Below are 21,143 nucleotides of genomic sequence, written 5' to 3'. Positions count from 1 at the left end.
ACAACACATCTTGCATCAGGTTGTGGGCATCACTTAAAATTCAGTCCAGGGTCACCACCCCTTTGGTCAGTTATATGATCAACTCTTCCAAGTATTAGTTATTTAGGGTATCTAGGATATTTTGGAAACGGGGGCAATATTAAGTCCACAGTACTAAATTATTCTTGGGGCTGGTATCACCAAGAGCAATTTAGTACTGGAGACTTAATATTGTCGTTTCACCACCACCAAAATAGCCAGGGTGATCATGAAATGGAAAATAAAATCAAGAAGGTATCCAATGGAGAGGGAGTGCTATAGTAATGGGTGACTTCAATTGAAAAGTTTTAAAGCTTAAAGAGAACAATCACCTGTGTGCGGGTTACAGCTTTTAAATGCTGAAGTGAGAATGTGGGGGTAAGGGAGGCGGGAGAATTACACAAGACACCAACAAAAGGTTTAAAGTTCAATATTCACTCTTTTTTTCTCCAAATACAAAAAGCTGTTACAATTCAACTCATCACAAAGCATGTGCAAAGTTACAGAAACTTAGACATTGTATAAAAAGTTACACATTTAAGATGATTTCCCCCCTCTTTTGTTTTCTTCTCTCCTGTATTGAGCAAAAAGGAATTGTTACCTTGATGAAAATATTAACAGCTGCTGACCCACAGTAAAAAGTTACAGAAAAATCTAAAAAAAAAAATCATAATTACCCTAAGACAGCCATCTCTTCTCCCTCCAGTTTTAATAGTTATTTGCAGAAAAGACAGATAAAAACACCTCAAAGATGGGTGACACCAAACTGCAGGATTTCCAAAATGTCTGGAATTTATGATCACTAGCAGAGTTGTGTGAGGTGGGTTCAAGAGAGAGGGTGGTGATAAATCCTAAGAGGGGTCCTTGCAGAACTGCCCCCACCCAACTACTGTAGGAAGTCTGGTATTAGGGTGGATTCTGGGCCTAAAAAGCACAAGGATGTGAGACTGAACATTCTAGCTTTTTTTTCTTTTGGAAATCAAAAACGGGGGGAAAGTCTTCAACAAGAGAGAGAAATAATGTAACTTCCTCATGAGGGATGGTACAAAGGAAAGGACGCATGCCTCTAGCTTTACAGGTAAAAATGCAGCCACCCTCAAAAACTACAGCAGCCTCCCCCAACCTGGTGCCCTTTAGAGGTTTTGGACTACAACTCCCATCAGCCCCCGTTAGCACAGCTGTGCTGGCTGGGGCTGATGGGAGATAGCCCAAAGCCTCTGGAGGGCACCTGGATGGAGAAGGTTAAACTACAGAGAGGAAATCTGGGCAGAGAGACTACTTCCCTCCTGGGTCTCCCAAGACAGAAATGCCCACCTTCAAGTTAAAAAAAAACTTGCCAAAAGGGGCGCAGCAAGCTGCTCTCTCCAAGGATGACCCGGTGCCATCACTGAGTGCTGGAGCCTCCCTGCGATGTGCCTGAGTAGTTCCCGTAGTCGTAGCTGCCGTAGTACGGGGGCCACTGGCTCTGGTTTTGATAGTACTGGCTCCACTGCTGGGCGTACTGTACGGGGAAGGAATCAGCTTGTCATTATGGATCGAAGCACCCATGAACGGAAAACTTTCTCCCAATTCTCATCCACGAGTTAAAAACAGAGTTAGGGAACCTCAGGCCTGAACAAGACCCTCCAGGCCTCTCCATCTGGCCACACCCTCCCAGCTCTGCTCTGAACCTTCCTTGAGTGCTTTTGCCTGGCTGGAATAGGTCCTTGAACTGGGTCAATATTTCTTGCTTGGATGCAGAAGTGTGCACAGTGTGTAGAAACCACTGACTTTTGCATGGCTGGAATGTGGCCTTCTGTGCAAAGTTGAGAGTCCCGTCCACTGCTCCACCCACTGTTGCTTCTGTCTGTGCCGTATTGGCACCTGCCCCCCCATAAGGAAATAAAAAGGTCTCCCACACCCAATTTAAAAATAAGTGAATGATTGATTTAAAAAAAATCACTGAAGATGCTTCTCAAATTATGCAAAGGACTGCTCAGCAAACTATTCTCTGCTTAAAGCAGAATCAGAACAATATGTTCCTATAAGAAGACTAAGGCCCCGCCTGCACAACGTATTTACAATACTCTTATACCGGTTTCAACAGTCATGGTGTCCTCCTAAGCATCCTGGGAACTGTAGGGTTCTGAGAGGTGCTGTAGGGTTCTGAGAGTTGTTAGGAGACCCCTGTTCCCCTCACAGAGCTACAATACCCAGAGCGGTTTAACAATCAATCTCTCTTCCCAGGGAATTCTGTGATAATTAATAATAATATTAATATTAATTGAAGCAGCCATCCTGGGGCATTATTATTATTGTTATTAAAAGCATTTTCACACCACTCTGTAGCCAAAGAAGGCTCCCAGAGTTGCTTACGAACACAAGTCTGTGACCCTTTACATCTGACTAGTGCAACCTATAGGCATCTCCGCTCAGAAATAAGCCTCACTGAGACGAATGTGGTTTACTTCCAGATTTCTCCTCTTCTCCTCACTTACCTGTTGGTACTGGTTGTAGTTGGGCTGATTATAGGTTGGTGGGGCTGGGGCTGGGGCTGGAGCTGGGGCTGGGGCTGGAGCTGGGGGCGGTGGGGGCTGGGTGTAGCTTTGGCTGTAACTGCTGTAGCTCCCGTAGTTGTAGGTCGGGGCATAACCTCCTTGGCTGTAGCTGGATGGGGGGTTGTAGGGCTGGGTATAGCTCTGCTGTGGAGAATACAAATGAACCGTTTTACTCTACTCACTGGTTTTACACCCCCACAAAAAAAGAGAGGAGCAAGGCCCAGAGAACAAAAACTAGATTTCCCACTAGACAGGAAAATTCGCCACTAGACATACACCTGAAAACACTAAATTTTAGTGGGGAAATCATTAAATTGGCAAAAATGCGCGAGATGCTCTGCAGTGCAGAACAATACTGTCCTTCCCACCTTGCCTTCCTCCAATTGCAAACCCTTAGGGTTGCCAGCTCCCTCCTTCATCCATCAAGATTTGTGTTTGCTTCATTCACGCTTTTAACACTTATATTTGCTATGTTTGGTATCTACCCCCTTTCATCCGTGAGATAAAGATACTGTGGATTCCTGAGGAGAACTGTATTGATCACATCCAGTCACATTCTTGGCCTAATTCCCTCCTGCCCTTTTTCGTCTCCTCTCAGCTCCTCCCCTCAACTCTTGGGCCCTGCTCCAAACAAACGTCTTAAACACAAACTTATTATTAACAGAATACAACACTGTCGCTGCATTCCCTTGGTAACTTTGCCCTGACCCTCTCTCTGGATGCCTAAACGATATTTCTAAAAGCTCAAGTGAAGTTTTAAGTTGCTGCAATGCTAGAAATTTGGGACTGAAGAAAAATTTCATTTGGGAGGGCAGAATTATCATTGCGGGGGGCAATGCCTTCATTCCCCCCCCCGGTCGCTACATCCCTGCACTCACCTGGAAGCAAGCCCACTGAACACAATGGGACTTACTTCCAAGTAAACATGCATCAGATAGCACTGTTGACCTATACAGATAGGTAAGTCACTCTTGGTCTCAGCCAAACTCCTCCTCCTCATGCACATCCACGGTATTTTCCACCCCACCCAACACCACCAAAGGACAGGCATATTACATGCTGCGCAGGCCCTTCCTATAATATCTGTTAGGGAGGGAGCTGTAAATACGTAAAAGAATGACGGCAAAAGCTTTTGTGGACTTGGGAGTCATGAAGCACACCTTTTATTTAGAACAGGGGTAGCACACCGGGTGCCCTCTAGTTGTGGTGGACTTTAAACTCCCATCAGCCCCAGCCAGCAAGGCCAACAGTCAAGGCTGACGGGAGTTGAAGTCCATGACATCTGGGGGGCACCAGGTTGGCTACTCCTGCCCTAGAACAACAGGAGTGGGAAAATGACCTGCAGAGAAGATGACGGGGTGTTTGCAATGGCACAAGCAGGAGGAGGAGAGGAGCTGCCACTTCCAACTCCTTTGGCCTCCCCGAAGAATGTTTCTGGTGCTTCCCAAAGCAGCAGCCTGGCCTCAGGGACATGCACCCACACGAACCCTTACCTGTGGTCCCGGATTGTAAGTACTGGGAGGTGCGGCAGGGGCAGGAGCAGGTGGAGCAGAGGCAATGTTGCTGCTGCTGCTGCTCTTGTAAGCGTTCTGGTTCCGTGCCGGGCTATAGCTGCTCGGCTGCTGGTTGTTCCGGTTGTAATTGCCCCGATTGTTGTTGTTGTCTCGGTTTCCACCACCCCAGCGATTCTGGTTGTAGCCACCGCGGTTGAAGCCTAAATTAAGAAGCGACAGGTTAAGGATAACGCCACAATTTAAGTATCTTGGAACACTGCCTTGCAGTTGTGAATTGAATTAGACATATTCTAGAGCAAGCAAACAAACTAGCACATAGAGAGCACAGGAAGGAAAAATACCGATCCTGCTCAAAAAGGGAGGGAGATAGCCAATGCTAAAGACATGGCCCTGCTACAGCCCCAGGAGAAGGGTAACTTATAGAGCAACGATGACTGCTTGTCAAAACTGCAGGACCTGACATTTTCCTGGATGGGTCATTGCTGGGGGCTTCTCCCCCTCTTTTACTGGGCCAACAGTACATCATTACCATTGTGAGACCCCTTCAAAAGAGACAGGCTCTGCTCAGAAACTTGTATCTTGAATTCTTAAGCTGAGATACATGCAAATCTTTTGCCTACGCATACAACCCCTTCTCTCCTTCCTTCCCAGCATGCAGCAATCAAACGTTGCCAATTAACCATCATTCCATGGTTCAGACAAACTGGGAAATTACAGTTACTAGGTCTGGAAGAAGCCAGAACCTCATGTTCTGATGCTGGTAAATACAACTTTCTGTTTTTGAACCGGGAAACTATAGCTAACTGGAGAGCTTCCAGATGTAATGGTTATGGGCTGCGAAAAGATTGAAAGGGCTCCAATTGCAGGCAGAAGGCTCTTTTGTGCTTTGGCTCATAAAGCTGAGACAGGGTTGTCTGAATGTGCCCATGGGCTCCGTCCCTCCCACCCTATACACCAAAGCTTAAAGTCTACTCAAATACATACTGCCTATCAACCATGAAGAATGAAGTGTAAACTTGTTCAGTGTTGTGACATCCTTGCATTTTCTATTGCAGAGGGGGAAGTAAAGCTCAAAATGTTGGAGTTAAGTTTAGAGGTGGGACCCATTGCAAGATGTTCGAGAAGCACTTAAGTTCTCTCAGGGTGGCAATCATGGCAGCACTAGAAGGCTTGTGTAGCTGGTATACTGTATAGAATAGTGCATAACCATGGTTAACGCTAGCCATGGCTAACACTAGCCATGCTTTGCTGCCTTATAATCCTGGGGAAGGTTTCAGACATAGCAACAAAACTAACTGCCCTGGGAGGGGATGTGTGGCCTGTTTGTCACTTTACGAGCAGAGGCTGGGGAGACAAGGAACTGGGGCACGTGGCACAAATGTAAATGTTAATGCCAACCCATTTCAACCATGGCTTCCCTTCCTGATTTGTGGCCTGACTTTGCTGTCATTTAATTATTCAGTTATAATGCTCAACCAGAGTTAAGGAAAACAAATAATGGGTCAGCGATATGTCTGCACAGCGTCAACGTTTACAATGAAGCTAAGAACAAAAATGAGCATTCCTGAGTCTCAAAATCCTTCCTAGCATGTGCCAAGGTAGAACGCAAAAGTTCCAATGCAGTAAGGCCACTAGTGTAGGCTTACCTCCTCCTCCGCCACCGCTGCCTCCACCGCCGCCTCCTCCTCCTCCTCCGCCACCTCTGAATCCTCCTCCTCCTCCGCTTCCTCCTCCACCACCTCCTCCTCGATTCTGAAAGCCACCCCGGTTGCCCACAGGTGGACCTCGGTTATCAAAGCGCTGAAAGCCGCCGCCGCCGCCGCCGCCGCCACCACGGCCACGAAAGCCACCGCCCCGATTGTCAAAGCGCTTTTCCGGTGGTGGGCCTGCCTTCTTGCCTTCCTCATTGTACTGTCTCACCAGCTTCTCTGCTTCGTCCCGCTGCACCTCAATGTAGACCACCGAGTCAAGGAAGTCGCCTGCTTCTGGCAGCGCAAAGTTGGCTGGTGCACAGGGAGAAGGCAGACAGGCCCGTCAAAGAAGGGGGGGATAGGTTCCAGGGCTCCAGGGAAAAGGAGAGAGAGACTAGGAGGAAAAAGTAACAAAGCAGGAAGACCGAGGAGAGACACACCAGGAACTACAAGAGCTGATGCATGACAGAGATGATCTCCTCCCTTCCTGCCATGCTTCTGTCAGGGGGGCATCCCAGTGTTCTCAAGAGGAAGTATCTCATCAGCACAGTACCTCAAACAGCAATGTATCTGTCTGCTTGCCTTAGAGAATGACAAGGCTGGAAGTTATGCCTGCCTCCCATTCATACCACATGCTACTTCCCACACCTCCTCACCCCATTAATCCAATTGCCCAAGAACTGGGGAGACAGCCGCTAGTGCTGTGTTTCAGAGAAGTACTGGCTTTAGACACTGGGGAGCTAGGTTGAAACCTCACACTCAGCTGAAAAGCTCAGTGTTTAGCCCAGAGAAAGTAGTACGCTCTTTCTACACCTCTGCTTAACTTGCATCGTAGAGTTGCTGCAAGGATCAGCTTTTTAGTCCTGGGACAACCATGCAACTGGGATCTTCCCATTGCTGGACACGCATTAGTCATACAGAAGGCTCCAATGAGATTTTGACTGCCTTTATATCAAGGTCAGAAACACACCCCAAAGGCCAGGAACACTCTGGCAAAGGCTATCCAGCAGTGGCATAGCAAAAACGGGGGGAAAAGGTGTCAAATCCTCTTATTTCTCCTGAGGCTGCATTTCTGTGCACAATTACTTGGGAGTTAAGTCCCACTCAACATCCTGGGACTTGCAAGCATGCAAAGCCCCTCACTAGAAGGGCAATTCAAGACCTGTGGACCAATTTTGCCAGCAGTTGTGGAACAAACTGCTTATGTGTGTGTGTGCTGGGCATGACTGATTTTCAGGGACGAGCAGGATTTTCTTTCCAAGATACGTAATGCCTCAAGGCATGATGGCGCCTTCTGCATTTCTTCCCCCCGCCCCCCAGCAGCAGCGTGTCTGGGCACTTGTAGCATCTTTGGCTGGGCAGAGAAAATGAGGCAGTAACTATGGGGTAGAGCAGATGGAAAGATGGCAGAGGGAGAACTAGAAAGCTCTAAAAGGATCACTTTTTTAAAAATCCTCAAACTACACACACAGTCACATTGGGCTATCACCTGTGCCATGTGTGTGACATTTCTCCTTCTTCTGGGATCCTACCTTTCATTTCTAACACTGCGTGATCGGGCACATCCTTCCCCTCCTCATCAGTGCGCTTTATTGTTCGATCTTTTAAATCCTCATCCGTGGGACATATTACAACAGCCTTGCGTTGGAAACCTTCAAAAGGACGCATTTTTCGTCTCTGGGCAGATCCATAAACATTTGTCTAGCAATGGTGACAAAGAGGCAAAAAAACGGTTGTTACATGTCAGTCTGTTGTATTTTTTTTTCCTTTTTCTTTTTTTAAGGGCCCCTGAAATAAGGATGAGGGATGTGCCGATTCCCCGCCCGCCCACAGATATAGAAGGATGTACTCAGATCAGTGGCTGTGTGGAACACCCACTTGGGAGTCATCTCCTGACAACTAACCTACCTTTAAGGGTTTTCTCCTGTTTTAAAGGATAGAAACAGCAACACACCAGTAATTTGCAGCCTTTTGCACTTCAAATGAGATCTCCTGGGATGCCAGGCTAACGGAACAGAGTCTTCTTTGTTCAGAAAAAGAGCAATTTACATTTTGAGGGGGAAGCTAAAGACACAGCTTTGGACAGCTTAAACATATAAAGCAAAACAGGAGTGTTCACAATCCATCCGTTTAGATGTGTTATTTAAACCTTTGAGGCACAGTCACCCAAGCGCTAGAGTTAATGAGGTCTAGCAAGTTGATTCAACAAAAACACTCATCTCACATCAACCCCAGGCCTTATTTTTGCCAAAAAGAAGTATTACTGTCCTGCTGGATCAGACCAAAAGGCCCATCTATTTCAGCACTGCTTCCAATAATGACCCATCAACCAGATGTCCCCAAGAAGTTCATACGCAGTGGATGAAAGCAACAGCCCTCATTTGTCCCCAGAATCGGATACTAAGGGGCAACATAGGAGTTCCATCATGGAACTTATCCTCCATGAATATGTCCCATTTCTATTTAAAGACACTTGCAAAATGAAATGAAATCCTTTCATCACAAGGCTATTTGTTCTGATTAGCTCAAAAGATTTGATGAGACAAGACAATACAGAGTTATCCCATTTCTATTAATTGAAGTAGGGACTGCTCCATATGAAAACAGCCTTCCTCAACCTGGTGCCCTCCAGATGTTCTGGACTACAACTCCCATCAGTCTTGCATTTTATATGTTACTTTAGCTAAATTGGGGCTATATGGAGTATTACATACACAGTTTGGGCATCTTTTGTGACCTATTCTGTGACAGGTCTTATGAGGTATGTCCAGAAAAATTATTAGCCAGCCCACAGTGAAGTGCACACCCTGATGACGCTACCAAGTAAAACAGTGAGAGAATCAGTTCCCACTAAACGAGAGTTGTCTATTCCACAGCTCCCTATGGATGAAAAGCAGCGGGCAGACTATTTTAATCAAGGTAATGAATTCTGCAAAGTAAGGAGTTGGGAACCAGAAAATCTGAATTCTACAATCTTGAGGGGGGGCAGAATGGTATAACTCTGCATAACTTTATTTTGGCAGCACCGATACAGCACACCTGTGTCTGGGATGTGCAGAACTTGAATCAAGCCACTCTACGCCTAATGGATTCTCCCCCAACTGATGCTGCTTGAGCATTTAACTGAAGCTCTCCACAGACTAATCTTCTTTGCCACAGTAAGAGCTAGAAACTTTTGTTTAAAAAACAATAGGGTTGTATTCAACATTAAGTCATACTCAGAGCAGACCCACTGCAATCAATGGACACGATTAACTTAAAACCCACTAAAGTCTACTCTAAGGATGACTAACCTGGGATACAGCCAGAGCTTGGAAAAGTTACTTTTTTGAACTACAACTCCCATCAGCCCCAGCCAGCATGGCGCTGGCTGGGGCTGATGGGAGCTGTAGTTCAAAAAAGTAACTTTTCCAAGCTCTGGATCTCTCAAGCTTCCCACTGCAACCATCAGAATCCTCTTGCTCTGTGATGCAAATTCTGTGACCATCATCCACACCATTCAATAGTGAGGACCCTGTGCTGAGAGAGAGGCCCTGATCATCATTTTAAATCCAGGCCACCACGATACAGTGGTAGAAGCTGCTGCATACTAGTGAAAAGTAGATCCTAGTGTTGTGTGACTGGTGAAAGGAGTTTTTTAACAATGTATTCCCTGCTTTGCTACTTAAGACATATTTAGAACATAAAATGTGGAGAAAGAACAGACTGGGGATAGGGAGGCAGAAAACCTTTAACCCCAAGCACCTGCCTTCTTCCTTTTAAAACTAAATTTGACCCAACTGTTTTTATATGTTGTACAAGTACAAGGAAACCAGGCTAAAGGTAACCTCACCTGACCTTCCTTGGGCACTTTCCAAACACACAGGGCAACAAATCAATCACCTGCAGTACTCACCAGTCCCAAGATCACCCGCTGAAGGCACATCTGGTTCTCGTGTACTTGGCCTGAAATCCCACAGCTGAGCACTGGACTTACCTGCACCCATTTAAATGCACAACCTGCTACCTTGCTTAATGTTGTGACTGACTACTTACCACATAGGTTTGTTTTCATGTTACAGGTTTGGAGGAAAAAGGAGGAAGGAATATGTGCCTGAAATTCTAGGTGCAACACACGCACTAGCAAAACTTGTTACAGTCTTGGCAGTTATCGGAAGTCGACAGGCTTGCTGCGCTGCTTTGGAGAAGTGTGGTGCCTTCAAAAAAAGTAGCCAGAAAAGCTGCCCAAGGGAGAAATGGCTCACTACCTGGTCCAGGATGTAGTTGCGCTTCTTCCGTGCCGCAATTTGGATCAGGCGATTCAGGCACTGTGTTGCTTGTTGGATGAGGACATCCCAGCGGCCGGCATAGTTGCGCTGGCGTCGGAGCCCCATTACCTGAAAAAGGGCAGGCTGGTTAGGGTTTCTTGGAGGCCTCCAGTGGTTGGCCTCAAGCAGCCTTTGTCAACCCGGCACCTTCCTCTTGTTTCAGACCACAACTCCCATCAGCCCAAGCCAGTACAGAGCTGGCCTCAAGGATGCATCACACTCAGGTGTTTTGTCTATAAGCTTTCACATACACATCATTAAATGGACCTGGGAGACTTTCGAGTTCAAAAATCTCACCTATTTGGGAGCCAAATGTGGATGGCGCAATTTGGGGACTGCATGTGACTAGCATTGCAATGCTCTTTATTCTTGTAAAGGACTGGGGGTATATGTGCTACTACGAAGGAGACAGAAATCATCCCTCTAGTGCAGTCTTGACAGCAATACCGTTACTGCAGGCAAAGGAAGGAATGGTGTGACAGGGACATGGAGCAGGGTGAGGTAGAGAAACTTGTGCCCCAGCAGCCAGCAAACTAAACAAGGAACACACTGCAAATCACACAGTCTGCTGCCATCAAGGCTCCGCCTTACCCTCATTTTGTCCATGATGGCGTTTGTTCCCAGGATATTGTATTTCTTGCTTGGATTGGCTGCAGCATGCTTAATGGCCCATGTGGTCTTTCCAGCAGCAGGTAACCCTACCATCATTAAGATCTGAAACACACACACTCAGAGCAGTTAACTTAGCACCAGGTGTAGCCAAGTAAAGCACCCAGCAGATCCTAACAGTGAGCCAACATTTAGAAAAAAAGGACAACATGACAGAGCTGAGGTCAGTTTAGCTGTAGTTGTAGTTTTGCTCAGTGGTCTGTTCAAAGACTCCCAACCTTCTCGCACCCATCCACAGTTCCATCCAAAGACCAATCTCCTACACACTTCGTTTTTGCTATGTTAAGGCTTCAGTCTGAACACGTGGCTCATACAACACGGTTTGCAGGGGTAAACTCTGCTTATGTGATCAGTCTCTTCACATATGCAGTGCAATGAGTGCCACAGACCACTCACGAAAACAGTTCCCATGCAAGGGAGTCTGGCTTTCAGACCCTGGAACAGCCGACACCTCCATTCCTGGGACACCTACCTCACATTCCGATTTGCTCTTTGGTCCAATGGTCCCCCGAACTCGCTCCGACAGGGGAAGATGCTGGATGAAGGTAAACCCTGGCGGGACTGGGAAGAAGGCATCCTCTCTCTGGCCAAAGTTGAACTCGATCGCACAGTTCTTCACCAGAACATGAGGGAAGAGTGCCTGGCCACTCAATGTGTCCTTCCGCACTCGGTACGCCACCCCTAGCCATTTCCCGTTCTTCATGAAGGATATTTCAATGTCATCACCACACTCAAAGTCCTAAGAGTCCAAGGAGGGAAGGAATCATCAGACAATGCATCACCTCCAATGCAAGAAACTGTAGCAAAGTCACCCATTACAATGGTGGGCCCAGCACCTAAAGCACAGATGTATAACCTGTGCCTCTCCAGATGTTTATTTATTTATTTATTTATTGCACATGTATACCGCCCCATAGCTGAAGCTCTCTGGGCGGTTTACAGCAATCAAAAACATTAAAACAAATACACAATTTAAAAACATATTTTAAAAACAATTTAAAACACAATCTTAAAATTCAAAACAATATAAAAACAATTTAAAAAACACATGCTAAAATGCCTGGGAGAAGAGGAAAGTCTTGACCTGGCGCTGAAAAGATAACAGTGTTGGCGCCAGGTGCACCTTGCTGAACTACAACTCCCATCATGCTTTGCTAATGGCCATGTTGGCTGGGGCCAATAGGATCAGTAGCTCAGCAATGCCTGGAGGGCCAGAGATTAACCACTCCTGACCTAAATATCTGATGTTCTCCCTTTCCCCACTGTTAGAATTGGTGCTCCATGCAAACAATAGTTGTTTTGGCATTTACCCCATAACATACGCTATGATCACACGCACAATCCTGGGAAATCTGTGCAAGAGGCAGAAATACCAAAATACCACAAGCCACACTCACCGCAAGGCAGGTAATGATGTCATTCTCAGAGAAAGTTTCCCCATAATTTTCAAACTTGCAGTTGGTGGATTTCTTCCCAGTGCCTCCATAGCCATAGGAATAAAGCTCTTCACCTAACATGACAAACAACCCACCAGAGAGATGAAATACAGCGTCAGAGGCACTGGCCAACAGGCTGCCGTCATTAAGAATCCCCACGTCTCTTTGCATGGGACATAACCCTACTCATCCCAGAAGGATTCCTGCTTCAAAAGTTCATGCTGCTTTGTGAACTGCAAGCACCAGTTTAGAAGAGGACCTTCTCTACTATGAGGGGGTGGGTGGGAGGAGAAGGAGGAATGCCCTTCTAAGATGGGACCTGCCACGTTTGGTTATTGCAAGAACTTGTCATTTAAGAATTTAAATAAAAAGTTGATTTTTTTTTATTCTCCTGCCTGATTAAAAAGGTGCCCAGATTAATAATTAACAAAACCAACTGACTATAGTTGGCGGTGTGTGTCCTCAGCCCTGCCCAGATTCAGCAGTTATAGCCTCTCTTACCTAACTGGGTACTGCAGGAATCCAGTGACCATCCGATACGCACTACATGAGGATCAGGTTCAGTAGGAGGAAGATGCTTGACAGATATCTCTTCGTTAATCTGAGGACAAAGGTCAGGGATCCAGTCAAGAGAGATTGTGAAGCCACAACTTTCAGCTTGAGAACAAGGATGGATTTCTATGGTTTGATCTACACCTCTACTTTCCAGAGGAAGGTAGAAGTTCCATAAATAATATAATAATAAACTTTGAAGTGTATTTATGTAAAGCACCTTCAACTGTAGGCGAAGGTAGCATCTAAGTACTGAGAACGCAGGGAAATGCAGACTTGCTACAAAGGGTTTGTAATTGCTTCAAAGCAAGGCTATTTTAATAAGAAGCTTATGAGTGGCCACAAGGTCTGAATACAGACTGAATTCCAGCTGCAACTCTTATCTGGCACTGAACCAGAGCTTGGAAAAGTTACTTTTTTGAACTACAACTCCCATCAGCCCAATCCAGTGGCCATGCTGGCTGGGGCTGATGGGAGTTGTAGTTCAAAAAAGTAACTTTTCCAAGCTCTGCACTGAACAAACGTCACCTTCAGAATTGCAAAAAAAATAATTTCATTTTTTCAAAATATGCAGTGGGGAGAGGAAGTAGACATACAGCAGAATCAAGGAATGGGAGTCCGTCAGCTGCCCCAATATTCCTTAAATCCCAACACTGGAGGGCACCAGCACTCACAAACCTGTCTGTCTTCATTCATGCTGCAAACAAACACCTTGCACAACTGTAGAGCGGAGAAGCACGCTCCCTTACCTTCATCTCGTAACAGACCCTCCCACGTCTCGCCCCGTATGTAGCTCGTGCACCTGACCACAGGTAAGCAAACCCTTCTATGGTCAGAGGGTAGCCGCTGTACCGGTCACGGGCAACTTTGTAATGCAGATCACAATTATCTGGAAAAGAGAGGTCAGAGAAAGCAGACACGCCTGTGGTGCAAAGTTAACAACATGCCATGCAGCACAGTGTAATTAATGAACACTCTGGCCCTCCCACAAGCTATTATGCTTCAACGCAGGGAGAACTGAAATTGGGGGGGGGGGCGGGACTATTCCTCCTGGAAGAACCAAGCTTTTGTACAGCCTTGCCACCAAAGCCAGTGGGAAGAGGAACCCACTGCTGCATAACCTCCACCGCTGAAGGAGAAACATTATGATCAGTCACCAGAAGTGGGGGGCAACTGCTTCAGGCTGCAACTGGGCTATCTCTTGGACTTTCAGGTTGGTTTAGACATGGACCGCTCACTCCACATACATGATATGAGAAAACAGCCGAGCTAAGCCAAGGCATGCAGATTCAGGTCTGCCACAGCTCAGCTAAGCATTCTGACTGCTTCCACCTCTGGATGTAGAAGAGAGGAAAAAGAAATTTGGCTTTCCCAAGCTGTGGCTCCTTGCATTTCTCATTTGCTTAAACCCTGCTAACTCCCAATATTCAGAAAGCATAGGGAAGATAATATGAAGATAATGAGAGGAACTGACACTGCCCCTCCCCACATAGTCTGTTTTAAGGTATCAACAGCACCACCTCCTAAACCAAGAAAAGAATTGCAGAAAGCTGGACCTACTATCAGTCAGGGCTGAAAGTACTGGGTAGGGAGACTGACTCCATGAAGGGATCCAATTTGCAAGAGTAATTATTAGGAGACGGTTACCCAGCAACCCCTTCTCAACCACCTTTCATTTTTTGCCTCTGTTGTGTTCATTCACCTGCCAAGGATTCTTTCAACCCTGCTACCACTAGCCTCCTGCACCCGTTTTCAGTGTGCATTGATAAGGTCAGACAAGAGAGAGAATTCTGAGGGATGGCGCACTGCTACAACCCCCCAAACTCACATGTATCAATGGCCACCAGTGAGTCATCAAAATCCTCTTCGTCATCTTCTGCAGGTGGCTGAGGAGATCGGCCCCTGGAAAAGAGCGACAGCAAATGCAGGCCACATAAATCCATTTCATAGGACTAAGACGCAGCCTGCAAGGCAAGCTCACAAAGAGCATGCACCCACAAACTTACAGATGTCGCCCCCCCCAACTTAGTGTGCTACTGGAAATAAATTTCAGATCTCTGACCAAATACTTCTGGCTGCGTTAAAAATTATCACTGTCCAAAATTTACAGGTAGATAATTTGGATTTACATCCAACTTCACAGCTTAATTTTAATTAAACATTATTTCCACTTCAGTGTTTGATACCGAGGCACAAGTCGAGAAACAGCCACTCTTAAAATCCAGTTTTTCACAATGTATTGCAAATTCTACTGGATATACTGCATCTTTTGCAAGTTACTCAAATCCACAGAGGTCAAAGAAAGCATTTCCAATATTGAGAAATGCTACACGCATCAACTTCCAGTTCCAACACCACCCACAGGTTAATTTTCACCCTATTGCCTCTGGGAGAAGAGCAACCTGCAGCAACTACTGTCCCCAAAGACTTGCCTGAACGCACCTCTTATCCTCTCGATGTTCATAATACCCACGCCCTCGCGACTCCTCAAATGGCCTCTTACGACCTTGCTGCTGCCAGGACTGAGATGAGTCAGAGGCACCATAACCAGAAGGGGGTGCATTGTAGCCAGAAATGGAAGTGTTGTAGTTTGAGGTGGATCCTGTGTAGCCAGAGGAAGGTGCATTGTAACCAGAAGTTGGCATGTTGTAGCCAGTGGCTGGCTCTTCTTGCTTCAATTCTGTCTTCATTTCTGCACTCAAGCACAACATGCCACATTTAACTGAACAAGAAACATCCTTCTTCTGAAGCATTACGAGCAGAGAAGTACTGTTACTATAATTGGTACTTATGGGTCAGAACCAAAAACACCAAGTTATTTATATAAAAATCTGCCCCCTCCTAGAGATGTGAAGGCCCAGGGGGAAAAACCAGGAAAAAAACAAAACACCAGTTTTCCCCCGAAGTTTTTTTTTTCCTGAAAAATTGGAAAAAATGAAGAAAAAATGGATTACGGAATGTTTTACTTTAGCATGATGAATAAAATGTTTCATTAAATCTTGGTTCCCCCCTTTTCCTCAGTTCTTTTTATGGGAATGGATTCTTTATGTCTGCTTGACACTGTGGAGGACTAGTGGAAACATAAATAATTTTATCTGTTATTAATGCTGATGGTTTCTTCTAGGTTTTTTTAATTTTTTTTTGCCTGCTCCTCATAAACTGGCAAAAGCAAAGAGGTTCCTTACAGTTCAGGATCTTGTAGATCCATTTGTTACAAAAAAAGTAAAAATTTAAAAAAGTAGATTCAATTTGCAATAATTGTTTGAATAAAATGTACTTTTAATACACCAAATGTGATAATTTTATGCCAAACCAACTTCTACATAATTACATTTGATGTTCCTGAAGTAACAAAGTGACTTTCAATCTGTAAAAAGTGCTAATATTGCATTTTTTCAATTTTTCCAAAAATTTGTTTTTTTCTGGAAAACCCCCCAGAAAAAATGTTTTTTTCCATGGCTTCAAAATTTCCAGAAATTTTACATCTCTACCCTTTCCCCTGAACTTACAAGATCTGAACAGGGTGGTTCATGACAGATGCTCTTGGAGGTCGCTGATTCATAGGGTCGCCATAAGTCGCAGTCGATTTGGAGGCACATAACAACAACCCCTTCCCCATATCAGGCATTTAAATTTCATCGCATTCCACAATCACAGCAAAACACAGAACCTGGGGCATGAATAAGACAACTGAACGGTGGATATGCAAATAGAAGGTGGCTCTCACCACAACAGTGGAATCTGTGTCAGAAGCAGCTGGTATAACCCCACTACAAATAGTGGATTCCAAGTGCAGCCCTTTATAAACAAATGACTGCCTTTCACTTCCGGGGTGGGGGAGAGGGATTAAAAAAAACCCACATTCACTGACAGTTGGAGACATTGACAAAAACCCTATCATGAGAGAACAGTGTGTGAATGTGTATAGAGATGTTTTGTAACCCCAATGGTGTCTCAGCAATGTACATACCCATCACAAGGGTGTGCAATTCACCAGTCAAGAAGAAATATTGATCTGGGTGCCTTCCTCACCCCCAAAAGTACATAAATATTCAAAATAACCAACAAAAAGGTGCTCCTGAAAACCTTTACACCACATCAATAGAATTCCTACTAGAGACGTGAAGGCCCAGAAAAACCCTGGGGGGAAAACAGGGTGTTTTTTCCCCAATGCTTCCAAAGTCTTCATATCTCTAGGCACTCCCATACACAGTTACCATGATGAGCATGTGGCAAAGATGTATTTTTTAAAATAGACCTGAATTTTACCAGAATGTAAAGACCTGTACCTGAATGTACGCCAGAATGATCTTGGTCTATAGATCCTCTCTCATACCCAGACTCATTCTCCTGTTTAATGTCGCAATGCTCATAAGACTGGTGGTATCCTTGCATGTTGTCCTGGTGAGTGTTGACATGGGTGCCATCTTGAAACAGGAAATACAAGAACATGGGTCACTACTACTCCATTCCATCACCTACTCTGAAGACACAACAGGGAGAGGGGAAATGTGCGCAACAGCATTTCTTGACTGCTAAATATAGATTGGAGTGGTGGTCCACGCTCGGCAAGGCCAACCAACCCTTTCAACGGTGAGGGGGGGTTCAGTTTATACATTAAGCAGAACGGAAGATTTTTCTGGAGTGTACCATTTCAGGATGCAGATGGGAAGCAAGTGGGTTTCAAGTCTGAAATCTCCTCCCAGGGGCAGGAAAAATAACTTCATGTAGTAAGTATTCTGCGCTGCACACTGTTAATGCCAGGGAGAGGGATTCAGCCTACCCTTCTCCCCCATGTGCTGTTTTTCTATATGCGGCAAGATTTCTTCCTCCCCAAGAGGGAAACTTTTAAACTGCTAGCCTGAAACATTACAGACCAAAAAAACCTTTACCACTTGATTATGCCACATGAATGGGGGAAGGTTTCCTGAGAAAGGGAGAAAAGCAGTGAGTGCTGTACATCCTCCACAACATACAAAATAGTACATCCTCCACAACATACAAAATAATTATACTTCATGCAAACCCCCCATCTTTAGTCCAAGTGCACAAATGCAAGGACACCACCCCTGCCCAAGCTCATCCTTGCTGCCCGTTCAGCCACTTTTACACAGAATGGGTAACTCCTCCTCCTCCTCCCAGCCCTCACACTTCCGCTGCCTGTCACAATCCTAGAACTCACATCTCCTATATACAGTGTACACATTAGTCACAGGCACACATGTTAGTAGAACTCCAAGCGGAAACCACACCACAGATTTTACTAGATGACAAGTCATGGTACAAATCTTGCCTGGGAGGGATGTTTGCAAACAAGTGAGCGGGGCCAAGTGCTCGCCTTCCTATTATCCCAGGCAAGAGAGTTCTTGCGGGGGGGGGGGGGTCAGGACTACTACTGAATCCCCAGGAACACTCTGTTCAAAACAGGCCACGACATGGTAACACAACCAGAGTTTGCTCTGCTCACAGAATCAACAACAGCGCACAGCATTTTAATCATTCAACGCATCTTACGTACATCATTAACAGTCCTACTGGATCAGGCCAAAAGCCCACCTGGTCCAGCATCAACATGGCCAGCTGGACCCCTGCATGGGAAGCCCACAGGCAGGACCTGAGGGCAACAGTGCTCTCTCCCTGTCTGTGATTCCCAGCAACTGGTATTCAGAGGCATCCTGACTCCGACAGCAAGGCAGTACATAGCCATCGCCCTTGCAAGTTTTCTCCAGCCAGGTGACATCTATTTCTTCCCACCTTTAAAAAACTCACTAAACGCATCAAATATTATACAACTGGGGAAAACCCAGAACTGGTTATAAGAGCTAAGCATCAATGAGCCAGCACCCTGTCCTCCTCCTCACTTGACAGAGAAAGTGCCCCCTCCATATAAGGCCTCATCTGGGATTCCCCCAGGAAAGCAACAACAACAAAGGCTCACAGCAGGGAGCGCACCAGGGACTCTCACAGGAAAACTAAGGGGAGGGCCTGGGTTTCAGTGGTCACAACATCTGCTTTGCAGGTTCACTTCCAGGCATCTCTAGATAGGGGCGGGAAAGGCTCTCGGCCTGAAACCCTGAAGGAGCCGCTGCCAGTCAGTGGAGCCACTACTGAACTACAGATGTGCTAACGGTCTGACTCCGTTTACGGCAGGCTCCTCTGTTGGTAGCACGGAGCGGCTCCAGGTGACCAACTACACCAGGGAGCATCTCGCCTGGCCGGCACCCTCGCAAGCGATGGATGCCAAAAAGGGCACAATCCTCAGCAAGAAGTTGCACCGGGGGAGGAGGGCGGAGAGAGAGAAAGCAGGGGCGCCGCAAAGGTCTCTGCCGCCAGGAAGAAAAATTAAGAGAAGCCCCTCCACAGAGCTCCACCAAGAGCCCCAACCCCTCGGTGGCTCCGATATCAGGAGCCCCGCGCCCCAGAGTGGAGGTGCACCGAGAGCCACACAGTCGCCAGCGCGGAACTGAACCAGGGAATCCACATGCCTCTCCCCCCGGGAAGAGGAGGAGCGGAAAGCTCCTAGTCCCCAGTTCCCAACGCCGAGCTGCTTCGCGGAGAGGGCTCCCGCTCTTCCCCCTGCCGCTTACAATGTCCGTCAGACAGCAAGAGCTCTCCGCCCGAGCCTGCTCCCGCCCCGGGCGCTCCGCCGCGGGCCTGCTCCGCTTCTATCGCCGCCTGCAGCCGCTCCGCCAACTCCGCCTTCAGCCCACGAGTGTCGAGGCCCCGGCGGCCCAGCTCCTCCTTCAGCTCGTTGACGCGCAGCCTCCGCACATCCATGGCCCGCTCAATCCCCGCCGCGGAGTCGCAGTTGCCCGGCCATCGAGACTCCGTTCCGGGCTCGGCTCAAAATGGCCGCCATCACCCTCCTCCCCTTCTCAGTACCCCGCCACTATGCACCGACCACTCCGGTTGGCTGGCCATCCGGGAGAGGAATGAAAGGGGCTCTCTGATTGGGTCACGCGTTCCCTACCTCTGCCTCCTCCTCTCTTTCCCTCCGTCTCCCGCTCGTTCCCCTACTGTAAAAGGGACTTGCACATTGGACAGAGATATGAGTCAATCTATAAAGAGCTTTCTCATTGGCTAACAGTGGCTCACCCCGTCCCGTCCCCACTTGAGGTAAAGCTAGCTAACCAGATGAGGGGACAGAACTGATTGAGGAACGAGGGAGGTTGGACCCACTTCTTGAAGACCAATCGACAGTCCTCTTCCCTTCTGACCTCTCATTGGTTGAAGTATGGATTTGTTTGTTTGTGGGGGGATTTTTCTTGTCTTTTCTATTGGCTGAGCTGTGGAAAAGCTTTATTTTTCATGACGAATAGGTATCATCAAGAGAAACCCCATTGGTTGCGCATTTGAGCCTAGAATTGCCATTGGCTAAATCCTTGGGGGCATCTTTCTGGGTTTGCCCCTCTTATTGCCTGAGATTTGGGAAGCATCTTTTAAAATTATGCATTTTAACCATGGCTGTAATGTACAATATATCCCAGCCTGACCTCCTTTCTCCTTAAATGGGGATCAATGGCTGTTACATAACATTTCAGTGAAAAGCAAATAAAACAAAAGTAAAACCTGAAGCAACAAGGACACACGACATAATTGTAGGTGAAGATTATCCTTATTAAAGTGCCATCCCCTGTCCTCCCCACCCCATTTTATCTGGATTTACTGTTTCTGCTGGTTTAATTTGTCCAGATTAAATGGGAAAATACTATGAGATGATAAGAGAATAATATGGGATGGCATTTTGATGATGATGTCTCATCGTCTGACAGTGCAAAATTTGCACAAGAAACTGCCATGTACAAGTGTCCCATTAAAAAGTTTTCCCTGGGTTTTTTGGGAGGGGGTGTAGTCAGCACAATCCTCTGCATTTTTACTTGGAGCTACATCCCTTTGATTACAGAGAGATTCATAACAAGTGTGCTTTGGATTTATTATCCTCTAGTATGCACACCTTAACGTGGTGAGGGGGTTTGAGAGTGTCGAAGAAGCTGAGAGCAATGCCATCAGGAATCTACACCAACAGGCTAGACTCGTAGCAGGGTCACCCAAGGCGGAATGGTCAAAGCTGAGACACAAGATTAAGATGGAGGAAGGCAATGGTAAACCACCTCTGAATACCTCTTACCATGAAAACCCTATTAACACAGTATCCAAAATGCAACACGAGATAGTGCTGGAAGATGAGACTCCAGGTCAGATGGCACTCAGTGAGCTACTGGGGAAGAACAAGTATGAGTAGGGCTGTGACTAATGATGCCACTGGGTCAAAGCCAAATGGAAGCCCAGAGGCTGATGCACACAGATGCGAAAGGAGAGTCCAGACGCACACAACAGGAACATGGAATGTGAAAAGCATGAACCAGGGAAAGTTAGAAATTGTCAAGCAAGAAATGGAACACATTAACATTACAATACT

At 46.4% G+C, this 21,143-nt stretch overlaps 1 protein-coding gene across 4 annotated transcripts; it reads right to left on the bottom strand.

The window, feature by feature from the left end:
* Positions 1-437: 437 nt before the first annotated feature.
* Positions 438-19,624, bottom strand: HNRNPUL1 (heterogeneous nuclear ribonucleoprotein U like 1). 4 transcript variants are annotated; one of them, XM_061596353.1, is made up of 16 exons: positions 19,312-19,623; positions 17,014-17,151; positions 15,167-15,416; positions 14,553-14,626; positions 13,474-13,613; positions 12,674-12,773; positions 12,134-12,246; positions 11,209-11,475; positions 10,659-10,781; positions 10,008-10,136; positions 7,293-7,461; positions 5,716-6,072; positions 4,049-4,269; positions 2,496-2,699; positions 1,356-1,519; positions 438-592 (listed from the first exon to the last, which is right to left on the bottom strand). In XM_061596353.1, the coding sequence occupies exons 1-15, from the start codon at positions 19,499-19,501 to the stop codon at positions 1,403-1,405; spliced, it is 2,592 nt and encodes an 863-aa protein (XP_061452337.1). In that variant the 5' UTR covers positions 19,502-19,623; the 3' UTR covers positions 438-592; positions 1,356-1,402. The 4 variants fall into 4 exon arrangements, with proteins under 4 accessions (XP_061452337.1, XP_061452338.1, XP_061452336.1 ...); XM_061596354.1 differs by having other exon boundaries at positions 438-1,519; positions 2,496-2,696; positions 19,312-19,624; XM_061596352.1 differs by having other exon boundaries at positions 438-1,519.
* Between the last annotated feature and the right edge of the window lie 1,519 nt (positions 19,625-21,143).

The sequence above is a fragment of the Rhineura floridana genome, chromosome 15, assembly GCF_030035675.1.
Source record: "Rhineura floridana isolate rRhiFlo1 chromosome 15, rRhiFlo1.hap2, whole genome shotgun sequence".
NCBI classification, from domain to species: domain Eukaryota; kingdom Metazoa; phylum Chordata; class Lepidosauria; order Squamata; family Rhineuridae; genus Rhineura; species Rhineura floridana.
The sequence above is the reverse complement of the archived record's forward strand: the minus strand, read 5'-3'. Positions and strand labels throughout refer to the sequence as shown.

Coding starts and splice junctions, on each gene's coding strand:
- HNRNPUL1 (XM_061596352.1), bottom strand. CDS start 19,501: ATGGATGTGCGGAGGCTGCGCGTCAACGAGCTGAAGGAGGAGCTGGGC. Junction 10,782..11,208: donor AGAGCAAATCGGAATGTGAG/GTAGGTGTCCCA, acceptor TGTGTGTTTCAG/ATCTTAATGATGGTAGGGTT. Junction 6,073..7,292: donor CGCAGTGTTAGAAATGAAAG/GTAGGATCCCAG, acceptor CCTGTGCACCAG/CCAACTTTGCGCTGCCAGAA.